Source organism: Mesoplodon bidens, assembly GCF_964165515.1.
Source record: "Mesoplodon bidens genome assembly, chromosome: 1".
In the NCBI taxonomy this organism is placed as follows: domain Eukaryota; kingdom Metazoa; phylum Chordata; class Mammalia; order Artiodactyla; family Ziphiidae; genus Mesoplodon; species Mesoplodon bidens.
This window is the reverse complement of record NC_138176.1, coordinates 141172045-141187219: the sequence shown is the minus strand read 5'-3', so window position 1 is coordinate 141187219 and position 15175 is coordinate 141172045. Positions and strand designations below refer to the sequence as shown.

At 39.6% G+C, this 15175-nt stretch overlaps 1 protein-coding gene across 3 annotated transcripts in view; it reads right to left on the bottom strand.

Moving 5' to 3' along the window:
- Positions 1-15175, bottom strand: part of CORIN (corin, serine peptidase) — a 230071-nt gene that overhangs the window by 149002 nt on the left and 65894 nt on the right. For all 3 annotated transcript variants that reach the window (XM_081236190.1, XM_081236189.1, XM_081236192.1), the window contains one exon: positions 12599-12780. In XM_081236190.1, the coding sequence (XP_081092316.1) occupies positions 12599-12780 (182 nt within the window). The remainder of the gene's footprint in view (positions 1-12598; positions 12781-15175) is intronic.

Here is a 15175-nt window from a genome sequence, read left to right as displayed (position 1 = left end):
AATGTAGATGCAAAAATCCTCAACAAAATTCTAGCAAACAGAATCCAACAGCACATTAAAAGGATCATACACCATGATCAAGTGGGGTTTATCCCAGGAATGCAAGGATTCTTCAATACATGCAAATCAATCAATGTGATAAACCATATTAACAAATTGAAGGAGAAAAACCATATGATCATCTCAGTAGATGCAGAAAAAGCTTTCGACAAAATTCAACACTCATTTATGATAAAAACTCTCCAGGAAGTAGGCATAGAGGGAACTTACCTCAACATAATAAAGGCCATATATGACAAACCCACAGCCAACCTGGTTCTCAATGGTGAAAAACTGAAACCATTTCCACTAAGATCAGGAACAAGATAAGGCTGCCCACTCTCACAACTATTATTTAACATAGTTTTGGAAGTTCTACCCACAGCAATCAGTGAAGAGAAAGAAATAAAAGGAATTGAAATCATAAGAGAAGAAGTAAAGCTGTCACTCTTTGCAGATGACATGATACTATACACAGAGAATCCTAAAGATGCTACTAGAAAACTACCGGAGCTAACAATGAATCTGGTAAAGTAGCAGGATACAAAATTAATGCACAGAAATCTCTTGCATTCCTATATACTAATGGTGAAAAATCTGAAAGAGAAATTAAGGAAACATTCCCATTTACCACTGCAAGAAAAAGAATAAAATAACTAGGAATAAACCTACCTAAGGAGACAAAAGACCTGTATGCAGAAAACTATAAGACACTGATGAAAGAAATTAAAGATGATACAAACAGATGGAGAGATATACCGTGTTCTTGGATTGAAAGAATCAACACTGTGAAACTGACTACTACCCAAAGCAATCTACAGCTTCAATGAAATCTCTATCAAACTATCATTGGCATTTTTCACACAAATAGAACAAAAAATTTCACGATTTGTATGGAAACACAAAAGACCCTGAACAGCCAAAGCAATCTTGAGAAAGAAAAACAGAGCTGGAGGAATCAGGCTCCCTGAATTCAGACTATATTACAAAGCTACAGTAATCAAGACAATATGGTACTGGCACAAAAACAGAAATATAGATCAATGGAACAGGATAGAAAGGCCAGGGATAAACCCACACACATATGGTCACCTTATTTTTTATAAAGGAGGCAATAATATACAATGGAGAAAAGACAGCCTCTTCAATAAGTGGTGCTGGGAAAACTGGACAGCTACATGTGAAAGAATGAAATTAGAACACTTCCTAATACCATACACAAAAATAAACTCAAAATGGATTAAAGACCTAAATGTAAAGCCAGACACTATAAAACTCTTAGAGGAAAACATAGGCAGAACACTCTATAACATAAATCACAGCATGATCCTTTTTGACCCACCTCCTAGAGAAATGGAAATAAAAACAAAAATAAACACATGGGACCTAATGAAAGTTAAAGCCTTTTGCACAGCAAAGGAAACCATAAACAAGACAAGAGGACAACCCACAGAATGGGAGAAAATATTTGCAAATGAAACAACTGACAAAGGATTAATCTCCAAAATATACAAGTAGCTCATGCAGCTCAATATCAAAACAACAACCCAATCCAAAAATGGGAAGAAGACCTAAATAGACATTTCTCCAAAGAAGATATAAGAGTGCCAACAAACACATGAAAGGGTACTCAACATCACTAATCATTAGAGAAATGAAAATCAAAACTACAATGAGGTATCACCTCATGCCAGTCAGAATGGCCATCATCAAAAAATCTACAAACAATAAATGCTGGAGAGGGTGTGAAGAAAAGGAAACCCTTTTGCACTGTTGGTGGGAATGTAAATTGATACAGCCACTATGGAGAACAGAATGGAAGTTCCTTAAAAAACTAAAAATAGAACTACCATATGACCCAGCAATCCCACTATTGGGCATATACCCTGAGAAAACCATAATTCAAAAAGATTCATGTATCCCAATGTTCATTGCAGCACTATTTAAAATAGCCAGGACATAGAAGTAACTTAACTGTCCATCGCCAGATTAATGGATAAAGAAGATGTGGCACATATATACAATGGAATATTACTCAGCCATAAAAAGGAACGAAACTGAGTTATTTTTAGTGAGGAGGATGGACCTAGAGTCTGTCATACAGAGTGAAGTAAATCAGAAAGAGAAAAACAAATACCGTATTCTAACACATATATATGGGATCTAAAAAAAAAATGGTCTGATGAACCTAGGGGCAGGGCAGGAATAAAGACGCAGACATAGAGAATGGACTTGAGGACATGGGGAGGGGGAAGGGTAAGCTGGGACGAAGTGAGAGAGTGGCATTGACATATATACACTACCAAATGTGAAACAGATAGCTAGTGGGAAGCAGCTGTATCACATAGGGAGATCAGCTCAGTGCTTTGTGACCACCTAGAGGGGTGGGATAGAGAGGGTGGGAGGGAGATGCAAGAGGGAGGGTATATGGGGATATATGTATACATATAGCTGATTCACTCTGTTGTACAACAGCAGAAACTAACACAACATTGTAAAGCAACTATATGCCAATAAATATGTTAAAAAATAAAATAAAATGTCGATTGTTATAATATTCTTTAGCTCTTGTTCTTTGTCAACTATTTACATTCATTATTTAAATTTTAAAAGATATTAACTTATTGATAACATTGTGCGAGGGGTATAAAACTTTTCAAAGTGCTTTTAGGGTTACACAAGCAAAAATATTTGGAAGACCATACCTCTAAATACTATGTTACACCGCTTCCTCAATAAGAATTTTGCTCATTTTGTTTAAATGTGCACAGGGGTTCAGACACAAAATAAACATATGGATTGAGCAGATGAAAATGGAGATCGCAATTACTTCCCAATTGCTGAGCTCAATGGAATTTAAGTTATGAAGATCGTGATGCTATTTGGCACAATGTAGTCACAATTTCAGAAGAGATTCAGACTTTGATGTGATAATTCTGAATCACGCATTAGTTTCAGTGGGTGGCCCAGAGTGTAGAGTTCAAACTCTAGGATATCTGAATTACCAGGAAATTGCCACATCACTGTAGCTCAATTTCAAGGAGAACTAATTAAGCTTAAGGAGTTATGTCCACCAAAAGGACATAGGTAGTATCCAATCTTGGGAATTTTTGGAGACAAATATGAAGCAGAACTAAGGTAATATTTTTATTATGTGAAAAAAAAACCAACCAGTGTATTTAGTTCCGCTTAATGTATGTTACCAAAAATAAATATATCTACACCAGACTAGATGTGGTATGGTTTGTACAATTGGATTTCCAAATACTGATATTTGTCATCACCACAGAAAGTGTATTGTTTTTTGTTTTTTTAAAAAGAAAGCGTATTTGAAAATTAAGTCAGATGGAAAATTCATTTTTTTAATTCCTGTTTTGTCAGTTTCTCTGATAAAAAATGGTCACGTCACCCTTTTTCGGCCCCACTTATTCCAGTACACCCTTGCTCAGAGCTGGGCTAAGTAAATAGGAGGTTGGTTTTTTATGCCTGAGGCACTTAGACACTTCAGAAGGTGGCATAACCTATCTCACCTGGACGGCAGGGTCTGGCTCTAGTTCACAGTGCTCTTTCTTACTGTATCCAGGTTCCCTCCCAGAGGACTCACCAGTTCCCTTGGGTTGCCCTTGGTTTCCCTCTCCTCTCCAGCTGACTAAACTCTTTTTTTGTACCAGTTAATTTTTCCAACTACTAATACAATAAAGGCAGTTTTCTTAAAAAAACAAACAAACAAAAAACCAACTACCTGGTTCTACAAAGATGTATCTGCTATGATTAAATTGACCACCATGGGGATATAAAGTTGAATATAGAATTAAAATAGATGATGTTTTGAATTGTTCAGGATGTGAATTATTGGCATTCTTGTTGGAGTGGTCAGACTGCTTATTGACCAAAATAGGCCTAGAGCTATGAGTTTATAGTTACAAAAATTGAAAAAATCAGACTTTTGCTTTGTTGCTAAAAATTCCTGCATTTTATTGTAATCAGTAAGACCACCAATGTGAATTTCTGATTGCAAGGCACAATACTGAACAAAACGTGAATGCCCTTGGTCTCCAGCCACTGAATGAAATAATATTCTGTAAGATGCACAGGGATCAACCTGTGATGTTGGGTTTCTGAGTTCTCAACCTCTAAGCCATGCAGCTAACTTGAAAAGAGAGTAAGAATGAATGAATGCAGGTGAGGAAAGGACACCTCTATATTTCAGTTTTAGGAACCACTGTGCCACCGCAACCAAAGCAGTATCTGGCAGAAAATAGAAACCTAATCTCAAACGATCTATAAACAAGAAACTACTGAGCCCAAAGAGAACAGGTAGCATTTAGGCTCAACAAGAAATCTGTTTTATTTGGCACTGCTTCTTTATGCTAGGCATGTGGCAGAGCGAAGTGAAAACAAGGCTGTGGCTCTCACAGAAAAACATTGGAAATCCACAAGATGAGCATTTCTCATGGTTCACAGATGGAAAGAAGTTATTAGGGACATTAAATGATTTTTAAAACCTTCAAGTGTCAATTCACAGCCAAATGAAATTCAAGTACCAGACAAGTTGATCATGCAGTTTATTAAGAATTCTTCCAAGTCTTCAGCTCTATCACTGCCCAAATAACCACAAAAATAATGATAACCATTACTCACATAGTTTCTCTTCCTTCCCTCATCTTTGGCCACTGTCCCTAACATGCCCTATGTTACAGCCCAACAGACAGGTGCTTAAAAGAACTGAGAGGGGATCTCCGCGGGAAGAGCAAAGCAGGCAGAGTAGCAGGAGCCTTAAGAGCTAAAAGGCAAGTTATCAGAGAGAAGTCAGAGAGGTGATGGGGGCCAGATAATGTAGGGCAGTTGTACAACTCCAGGAGGTTGTTTACCTTGAATTCTGTGTGACTGGTGCTCCCCTGGAGTCGTGTGATGCAATGATACTGATTGAGGGCCCTGAAGGTTGTAAGGATGATGGCTTTTATACTGAGGGAGATGGAAAGACTTGGAGAGGAGAGATGTGAACATTTAAAAGATCCCTTTTGCTTCTCTATGGAGAATAGCCTGCCGGGGCAGAGGGATGCAGCAAGGTTGCTAATAAGGAGCTGGAAGGATAATCCAGGCAGGAGTTGAGGTGACTTGAGCCGGGTAGTGGCTGTGGAGGTGGTGAGCACTGGCTGGATTATGTGTATGCTTTGACAGTAGAGACGGTAAGATTTCTGACAGATCAGATATGGTATGGGAGAGAAAAAGAAGAGTAAAGGACAACCCAAGGTCTTTGGCTGGAGCAACCGGAAGAATGAAGTTGTTATTTACTAAGGTGGGGAGGGCTGGGAGAGGAGCAGGTGTGGGGCAATACCAGGGTAGTACCTGTTATGCTTGACACACCTTGTAGACACTCAAGTGGAAATAACTAGAAGGTGGTGTGTGTGCGTGTGTGTGGGTACCACAAGCATACGTGTGTATGCAAGTCCAGAGTTCAGAGGCTGTGCAGGCTTGAGACGCAGGTTGGTAGATGTCAGTGCCTGGTGGTATCTCAAGTCATGAGCCTAAATTAGGTCACCAAAAAGAGGAGAGAGCCAAGGACTGAGCCCTGGGGCACATCACCTTTTAGAGAGATACGAGGAGGAAACATCAAACGAGGCTGAAAATAAGTGGCCAAAGTAGAAGGAAGACCTACCTGGAAGCCTAGAGAGTTTATCTTGGGAGGAGGGAGTGATTAAATGTGGCAAATGATGCAGGATGTACAGTCAGGGGAAAACTGAGAACTTCCCATGGAATTCAGCAACATTCATGACAATCCCTGGAGACCTGGAAAATAGTAGCTTTGCTTGAGAGTTTGGAGCAAGGAGTTCGGAATATGAGTCGGAAGCTCGGGGAAGTGCAATAAAATTGGGGATGTAATACAGATTTAAGAGTCATCAGTACTAAAAAAAAAAAAAAGAGTCATCAGTACTTACATGGCCACAATCAAGTATGAGGTTTCCCAGAGAAAATGTATAGTATGTTGAAGAAAGAGGGTTGAGACTAGAATCCTGTGGAATACCAATATTTAAGGGGTCAGTAGAAGAAAAGGATAGACTAGAGTGTGGTCAGAGTGGTAGAAAGTTGACCAAAACAGAGCAGTGTTTTAGAAACCAAAAGAAAAGAGCGTGCTATAGATGAAGGAGAAATCACCAAGGATGAAAGCCTTCCACTGCAGGGCGCAGCCAAGTTTTGTATTTCCTCCTGCACAATCCCATGTCTCTGCTCCTGTAGAACATAGTACTTATGGGCTATAGTAGATCCTATCAGTTTCAAAGGCTAAAGGAAGGAAGGGCATCCCCCAGCTACCTCACCCCTCCAGTGGGGTAGTTCTGAGTCATATGTTATGCACTATTTCCCAGATTTGCCTGTGAAATTAAGCTCCAGTTACCCACGATGGTAGCTGGATTCACTTTACCCTTTAGTGGCCACCATCCTTTCCCTGAACCACCATCCCACTCCTCCACTCTTCCATGCCTTTCCCAAATATAAGATTTGTGCTCAAATCCTTGTCTCAGGCTCTGCCTCTGTGCTTATCTGTCTATCTCTCCACTGACCTATGAGCACTTTAAACATATGCATGCCATCTTCCCTTTCCAGTTCCTGGTCAACTAGGTGGTCCATAGAACATGCTTCTAAATGTCTGTTGGATGGAAGCACTTACATTTGCATAATGCATTATGGCTTCCAAAATTCTTTCAAATACTTTACCTCATTTACCCCATAAAACTGTTCTACCCCTGCCCCCAGGTATTGTTATTCCTATTGTAAAACTGAGGAAAGAGAAGCAAAAAGGGTTTAAGAAACTTGCTGAAGACCACACAGTTATTAAATAAAATAGCCAGGGCTTGAAAAACAAGTCTTCAGATCTAAGTTTGGTGCCCTTAAAAGAAGCATCTACATATGGAAGAAAGAAAATGTTTTTATAATTTAAATTTTAAATAATTTAAAATTATACATGTTGGGAAATTTGAAGTTTTAGGAAAACCTCATTATATTTGACTGTTCATTGGAATGAAAAGTGCATGGCTAGTTTTTAGTAACTCCACCATGCTATCTATAATCATCTATCTCTGGCAAAATATCGATACTAAGTACCTCAAAGAAAGAGTATTGAATAATTTTCCCGAGTGAATTCACAATTCAGTAGGAGAAATTCAGAGTATATATTTTACCAAGATCTTGAGACTACAATTTTGCTGCTAATGCACTGAAGTGGTTGCTCTCAGCAACCAAAGCTAGGAAAGCAAATAAGATACTAGGAAAAGGAAGAGGAAAATGAAAGAATGTGAATAGCTGAAGTTTCTTTCATGGCAGCAAAGATCTCTTTAGACCCACAGAAAAACTATTTCATAACTACTTTCCATATACGATATCAGACAAGGTAAAGGATTAGTCAGAAAGCTCAGAATGACTGATGGACCTTGACTTTTAGCCCTCTGAGTTCTCACAACTCAACTATGGAAACCTACACAAATGTTTATTTTAAAAACCTCTGAAGAATAGTTCCCACAGCACTATCACATTAGTACATTATTTACTTTACAGGAGCTGGCATCAATATAAGATAGAAAGGATAAGACGACTGGGTATCCTTCTGTATGAAAACAAAATATCTCTGGAGTTATGACTGATTTAAAAGATACTATGAGAAGATGAATTGAATTTACAGAGCTGTGTGCTGGGAAAAGCAGCTGTTACAAGTTGTGAGTTTTGGCTTGACTCAGTCTGAAAAGACCTTTTGAAAACTCTTGTGAGAAGGGGGCTGTAACAGAGGGTAGCATTCAAGGATTAATAACTGAATCCCAGGATGGTCCCAGGATGAAGACAGAGCCAGGGGGGCTGACTTAAAACAACTTTGGAATTATCTTCCTGAACCTCAGTTTCCTAATTTATAAAATGAAGATGATAATACCTCAGAGATTTACTCTGGAAGCAAAGTGAGCTAACAGCTGTGAAAGCACTTTGGAAAGGAGAATGGGGTCCATAACGTAAAAGGGGGTTACTGTTTTCTTGGGGAAAATGATTTGACAAGCTGGAAGGAGAAGACTAAGATGGGAGTCAACTTTTAATCATCATTTGTTTCACGGGCTAAGTTGGCACCTGTCACCCAACACAGGTTCACAGTGCTGAATGCCTATCCCAGAACACCTCTTTGCTTCCTCTGTGCCAAGTGGGACCCTTCCTCTTTTACACATCCAGAACTCCGTTATGTGATTGACTCCACTTCTGCTCCATTGACATTTAACGTGTTTCTCTATAGTTTCTGTCTGACAGCATGTTTACATGGAGTCACTAATGTTCTTTTTTACATTGTTTCTCACATACAGGTATACCAGATTAGGTTTAACACTCCTTAAAGGTAGGAAGCATGATAGCTATTACTATTATTATTATTATTACTACTACTAGAAAGTACCTTGCAAAGCATCAAGCCCAAACCAGGGTTTCTCAAAAGCAGCACTATTGACATTTGGGACCACATAGACTTTTGCTGTGGGAAGCTGCCTTGTGCATTGCAGGATGTTTAACAGCATGGTGGGTCTCTACCTGCTAAATGCCAGTAGCAACTCTTTCTGTCCCCAGAGTTGTGACAACCAAAATGTTTATAGACATTGCCAAATGTTTCCAGGTGGAGGCTGCAAAATCATCTCTGGTTGAGAACCACCACACTAGATGGATGTAAACCAATATTATGGTCACTGTAATTAATTTTTTCAGATTACTTGGAATAATGCTGAGAACTGAGTAGGTACTCAATGAATATTTACTGAATAAATGGAAAAAAGGAGAAAAGGACTTCATTAGTTATATTCATAACAGGCCCTACAGCATAAACCCTTATATGATTAAGATGATATTATAAAATATATATATATATATATTTTTTTCTTTTTGGCTGTGCTGTGTGGCATGTAGGATCTTAGTTCCCTGACCAGGGATCAAACCCGTGCCCCCTGCAGTGGAAGCACAGAGTCTTAACCACTGGGCTACCAGGGAAGTCTCTAGAAATTATATTCTTATGCTTACACAAAGATCACAGCTAACAGTAGCTTTCTCCCTAGCACATGACCTATGAATACATCTATGATGGTTAGCATCCTGTTTATCCATCAAGCATGAGACAGAAAAATTATTTCAAATTCTAGGAAAATATTGCATCAAACACCAATTATCAGACCCATTTTCAGAGAATTAATTCTACATGTGAAAAAATAGTACAGTCAAGAATTATTAAAAAAAGACTGACAAATAGAGAATCTCAGATGAGTGTACTTAGGAAATTTCTGTTCTCTTAAAACATAAGTTCTTTTAATATAAATGTTTCATCAATCTTCCAAGATCTGTTCCAAAGTCATCAATCTTTTCCAAGATCAGAAGATTTATACTATCTTCTGATATTTGGGGAACCTATGTGAGGTGGCATTTCACCTGGAGCTGTTAAAGAATACTGATGTTACTTTGATCTTTAAGAACTGATACTTTTGGACCATCGTGTTAAGGAATACTGATGATGTTTTTTATTTTCAAATTTTCTCAGTGGATTCTTAAATCCTGTATCAACAGGCAACATTTTCCAAATGAGCACTAATAAAGTGTTCTTATCAAAACAGGGGCAAACGTAGCTGAAAAAGAAAAGAATCAAGGGGCTTCTCTTTCAGATGCACTCACTCATTCTTCTGGTGGCTTAGTGCTATATACAGTCTTTTGGAGGGAATCGTAATTTAGCAGCAGACCTCCACTAAACAGTGTGTGAAAAAGAAATTAAACAAACTTCTACTTTTGGCTAGGATGTAGTAACCTGTGATAAGTCAGTGCAACCCGCCCCATCAAGTAAAACTAGAAAAGCCAGATAAAGCACAAGAAACATCTGTTCAAAGGCCTCTGATAGCTGATGAGACCATCAGGAGGTAAGTGGCTGAGATCCCAGGGAGAAGACAACTGTAGAACAAACAGTCCACATTCTATGGATGCTTTTTCCCCTTGGATCTTGCCAATTCTTGGCATGGTGCTAGAAACTGAGAACCTGGACACAGGGCCACTGCAAAGAGGGAGAGAAGCCAGTAGAGCTTTTGGCAATCCCATGGGGGTGGAGAGACAAAAATAAGAGTTTTGGTGCTGCCAGAGGAGCAGGGTATTAATGTGCCAAGGACATAGTGGGAAAGGAGACACAGAGAAGTGGGCCTATCACATGGAAGGACTTTCCCTCAAGGCATGTGCGGTAAAGAGCAAGAAGCTGGGCTTCCCTGGTGGCACAGTGGTTGAGAATCTGCCTGCCAATGCAGGGGACACGGGTTCGAGCCATGGTCTGGGAGGATCCCACATGCCGCTGAGCAACTGGCCCCGTAAGCCACAATTACTGAGCCTGCGCGTCTGGAGCCTGTGCTCCGCAACAAGAGAGGCCGCAATAGTGAGAGGACCACGCACAGCGATGAGGAGTGGCCCCCACTTGCCGCAACTAGAGAAAGCCCTCGCACAGAGACGAGGAGCCAACACGGCCATAAATAAATAAATAAATAAAAATTTTTTTTAAAGGGCAAAATTCCTTAAAAAAAAAAAAAATCAAGAAGCTAAAGAGGCAGAAAACCTCTGCAAAGCCAAGTGGAAATCCAGCAATCTTATTCTTAGAAGAAAAACATTACAACTAGGGACTGCCAAGGAAGAGCAGAATGCAGTAAACACCTTGGTTTCTCATAAGGCTCACTGGAGAAGTGCACCCTCAGAATGGAAACAAACCAGAGGGAGATGGAGCCTTACCAACACTGCCTTATAAAACAACAAGCAAAATCAGCTCAGTCTCTGACTGGATCAAGGTGGTCTGTTCCCACTCTACGTGCCTGCCCTGTCGCCCCCTGATGTCAGCCAACAGCCTTTAGATCCTTCAAGTTTAGCCTCAACTGCAGAGAGCTGCCTCACCCAAGGGCACACCCTTCCCAGGAAGGACCACAACCAGTGGCTGATTGTGGGAATATAAAGACCCGGCTGTCTGGACCCAACATGGAACAACTCCCTCAGGCCATATGTGCCCCAGAGATCCCCATGGATTTAGCCAAGCTTCAGTGTACCTGGATCACATTTCAACTTCTACCTCTACCCAATCCTGCTTTCTCTCCCTCCTTTACAAGTGCTGATACTTAATAAATACCCTGTACAACAAACCCCATCTCAGTGGCTGCTTCTGGAAGACCCTGCTTGTGACAGCTGCAGAAGTGGTCCAAGAAAGCAGGTGATATGATGGGGTTATTGATCTGGATTACTCACTGCTGGGATGGCAGCAAAGTTGCCATCATTGATGGAAGGTAGAGATAGACATTCCCTGGTATAAGGGGGTGGTCCAATTGCTAAAACCCTTAACAGAGGTGAATTGGAATAGTCCACCTATGGAAAGGAATGCACTGAATGGGGTAATTTACCAAGTGTTTGAGAAGTAACTATAAGGACAATGAATTGGATGGCTTTCAGCCAAGCTCAGTTTCCTAGAAAAAAATAACTCAAAGCTCCAGGCAACTGTAACTCATGTGTGAAAGCCAAAGGGCCTTCCTCATAATTTAGAAAGAGGTTCTTACATACTGTACCAGGAGAGTCTAGAAAACTGAGGATCAGAAAAACTGGATAATGTAGACCCATTAAAATTAAAACTTCTATTCCATAATAGACATAACAAAAGAAAGGAAAGGCAAGCCACACAGACAGTACATATATCCAACAGATGACTTATATCCAGAATGCCTAAAGAACCATAAATCGAGAATAAAAAGACAGACTACCCAATCAAAAATGGGCAAAATATTTTGACAGGCGCTTCACAAAAAAGGATATTTAAGTAACCAAAACATTTTGAAAATTCAATCCAATTCATTAGGAGAGTTCAACTTAAAACCACAAAGAGATACCTCAATACTATCATCAGAATTGCTAAAATGAAAAAGACTGGCAATACCAAGTGCTGGGGAGGATCTGAAGCAACTGCAACTTTCACCCACAGCTGGGAGAGGTATAAATTGAAACAACCACTTTAAAAAACTTTTTTGCTGAACAAATACATAACCATGTTCCATCAAAGACATGTACAAGAATAGTCACAGCATCACCATTCACAGTAGCTGGAAACAACTCAAATGTCTACCAACAGCAGAACAGAAAAATATACTGTGATGGAAAATATATTAGAATACCACAAAAATGAGAATGAATGAACCACAAGAAGACAAAAATACAGTGAATCTCTCAAACATAATGTTGAGCAAATGAAGTTCAACACAAAAGGCATGCATACTGTACGATTCCGTTGATATCAAGTTCAGAATTGGCAGAATTACCTAAGCTGATAGAAGTCTGCATAGAGGTCTCTTTTGGGAGGATCAGGTCACTGGGAGGGGGCTTGTGTTTCTGGGATGCTGTTAATATTCTATTTCTTGATCTGGGTGCTGGTTAAATGGGTCTGGTCACTTTGTTAAAATTTGTTGTACTGTACACATTATTTGTATACTTCCTTTCATGGACGGTATACTTCAATAAAAAACTTTTTAAAATGCAACAAAATGCAGACACCTACATTGCTTTTCTTTCTCCTGCTGTGGTGAGAAGCAAATCCTGCTGACATTGTTGTTTTCACTTTGGTTTCTAAACTGGGAGCATTTGAGGAAATCGGGCCAGGAGGCATTCACCATCCCCAGGACTGATTCACAGCCCTCTTTTGCAGACTCGCAGAAGGACCTACAGGGCAGGAGTCCATGACTAGAAGAAAAGAGAAAGGTGAAAATTAATGTTTTTACAGACTATTTCTCAAAATAATAATTAAGCTAAAGAAAAGTTGGCCACCAGTGCTGCAATATTATCTTAATTTATATTTACTATAGTCAACAACTTGAACTTCTGCCTTCAACACTATAACAAGGATTTCAGCCACCCTACTGTCATGATTCTAGAGGTAATAAGCTAGTTCCATAACACATGATCTAACTGTCTCTTGTGGAAGCATTTATCCCAAATGATTTTTTTTTTGAGATTTCTTGTGCTAAAGTAAACCTGTCAACCAAAACAGAGCTCTATTTACTATCAAAAGGAGTAAATTAACATGGAAATGAATGCCCCCAAAATGGAAAGGCAGAAGTAGGTCACAAAATAGGTTAATCTCATTTCTTTATCATCCCTTTGAGAAATTCAAAGTACCTCTGAGAGGCAGCCAGAGAGAAAGCTGTTACTTAGCCTCCACTGCCTCCCTGGAAAAGAAAATATTATACAAACAAATGGCAACTCTGAAAACTTGTACAGTTATTTATCTTTTCATTTCTATGTTATCTTCTGCAAAATAGAAAAACACAAACAACTGTCCATTAGCAGTAAAGTAATGATGCCCTGGAGTTTGTCTTTATTCATCTGACATTCAATCAAACACTCCTGGATCCACGGCTCTGTGTCTGGGGACAGGGATGCTGCAATGTCAAGGCCATGGACTTGTTCTCTTGCAGACCCTGGTGGCTTTTTCTACTTTGCAGCTAGAGACTGCATCTCTCACCCTGGCTGGTCATCTAGCAAAGGCATCTCAAACTATTTTAAGAAAACTGGGAAAGAAAATACACATGTCAGTCAAAGCAAAGCACACACTTCACAAATGTAGGGTCAATAATCTATTGCAGAATCATACAGTATCAGATCTGAAACCTTAAACAACACCTCATTCAAATCCTCCACTTAAGGTAAGTTCAGGGAGATTCTGAGACACACATAGCTTCCTAATGGAAGAAGCTGGAAGAGAATCCAGATGTTTTAACTTTCAATCCACGCTTTATCTACTGTTGCATATCATCTATTCTCATATAACGATCTAATAATTAGGCTTTAAGAACTTTAAAGCATAGTTATAATTCTCCATTCAAATTTCTATAGATCACAGAAACATAATGGAATGCGCCAGTCACTGAGTTAAAATAGAAGTGATTGAGTCTGTGAAAGAATCTTGAGAGTGAGATCTTGTTATACATAAAAATGTAAGAAAGGGGTACTCAACAGTTACATTCAGATACAAACACTTTTGACCTTCTCAGACCTTAAAACTGGGTATCTTTTAGAATCCTGATAGTCACATGACTACATTAACATGTAGCTGAATTTGTTAGCGAAGATGTGGAAAGATGTTCTGCATTTGAAAGAATTCGCTTTAGAACATAAGATATGAATTAGTCCAGGCAAGTGTTTCAGTGTAAAGAGGACACCTGGGGGCTTCCCTGGTGGCGCAGTGGTTGAGAATCTGCCTGCCGATGCAGGGGACACGGGTTCAAGCCATGGTCTGGGAGGATCCCACATGCCGCGGAGCAACTAGGCCCATGAGCCACAACTACCGAGCCTGCGTGTCGGGAGCCTGTGCTCCGCAACAAGAGAGGCCGCGATAGTGAGAGGCCCGCGCACCACGATGAAGAGTGGCCCCCGCTTGCCACAACTAGAGAAAGCCCTCACACAGAAACGAAGACCCAACACAGCCAAAATAAATTAATTAATTAATAAACTCCTACCCCCAACATCTTCTTTAAAAAAAATTAAAAAAAAAAGAGGACACCTGACTGCCATTCGGGAAATATATTAGATATTCATAGGACAGAAAGTATCGCTTAAATAACATTTTTTTTTAAGATTTCCTTTCCTAGATCTTATTCCAAAGACGTTAGAGACTATATTTTCTCAAATGAAACTGGGGATCATGGTTGAGGAATGTGGAGAACACAGAATTCCTATGCAAATACTTATACTTCACTAGGCTCTAAGTTCTACTACACATACATTACCTCATTTATTTCTCACTACAGCACTATAGTACTGTACTGTACCATAGATACCATTACTATCATCCCTAATACACACAAAAGGAAACTGAAGCACAGGAAATATAAGAGACTTGTCCATGATCACTGAGGTAGTGAGTATCACAGCCAGCACTTGAACCCAGGCAGACTGATTCAAGGACTATTAACTACTCTATTACATGTGAGTCCTTACTTTAGGAATGTATGCTCCAAAAGCATAGCTCAAGGTTAGTTCAAAACTTGATATGTACTTTCCCGTGGACCAACCATACACACAGTGGTTGGGTTCTCCCTTCACTCTACAAACTCCTAGTTAACCTTCAATGAGTCAG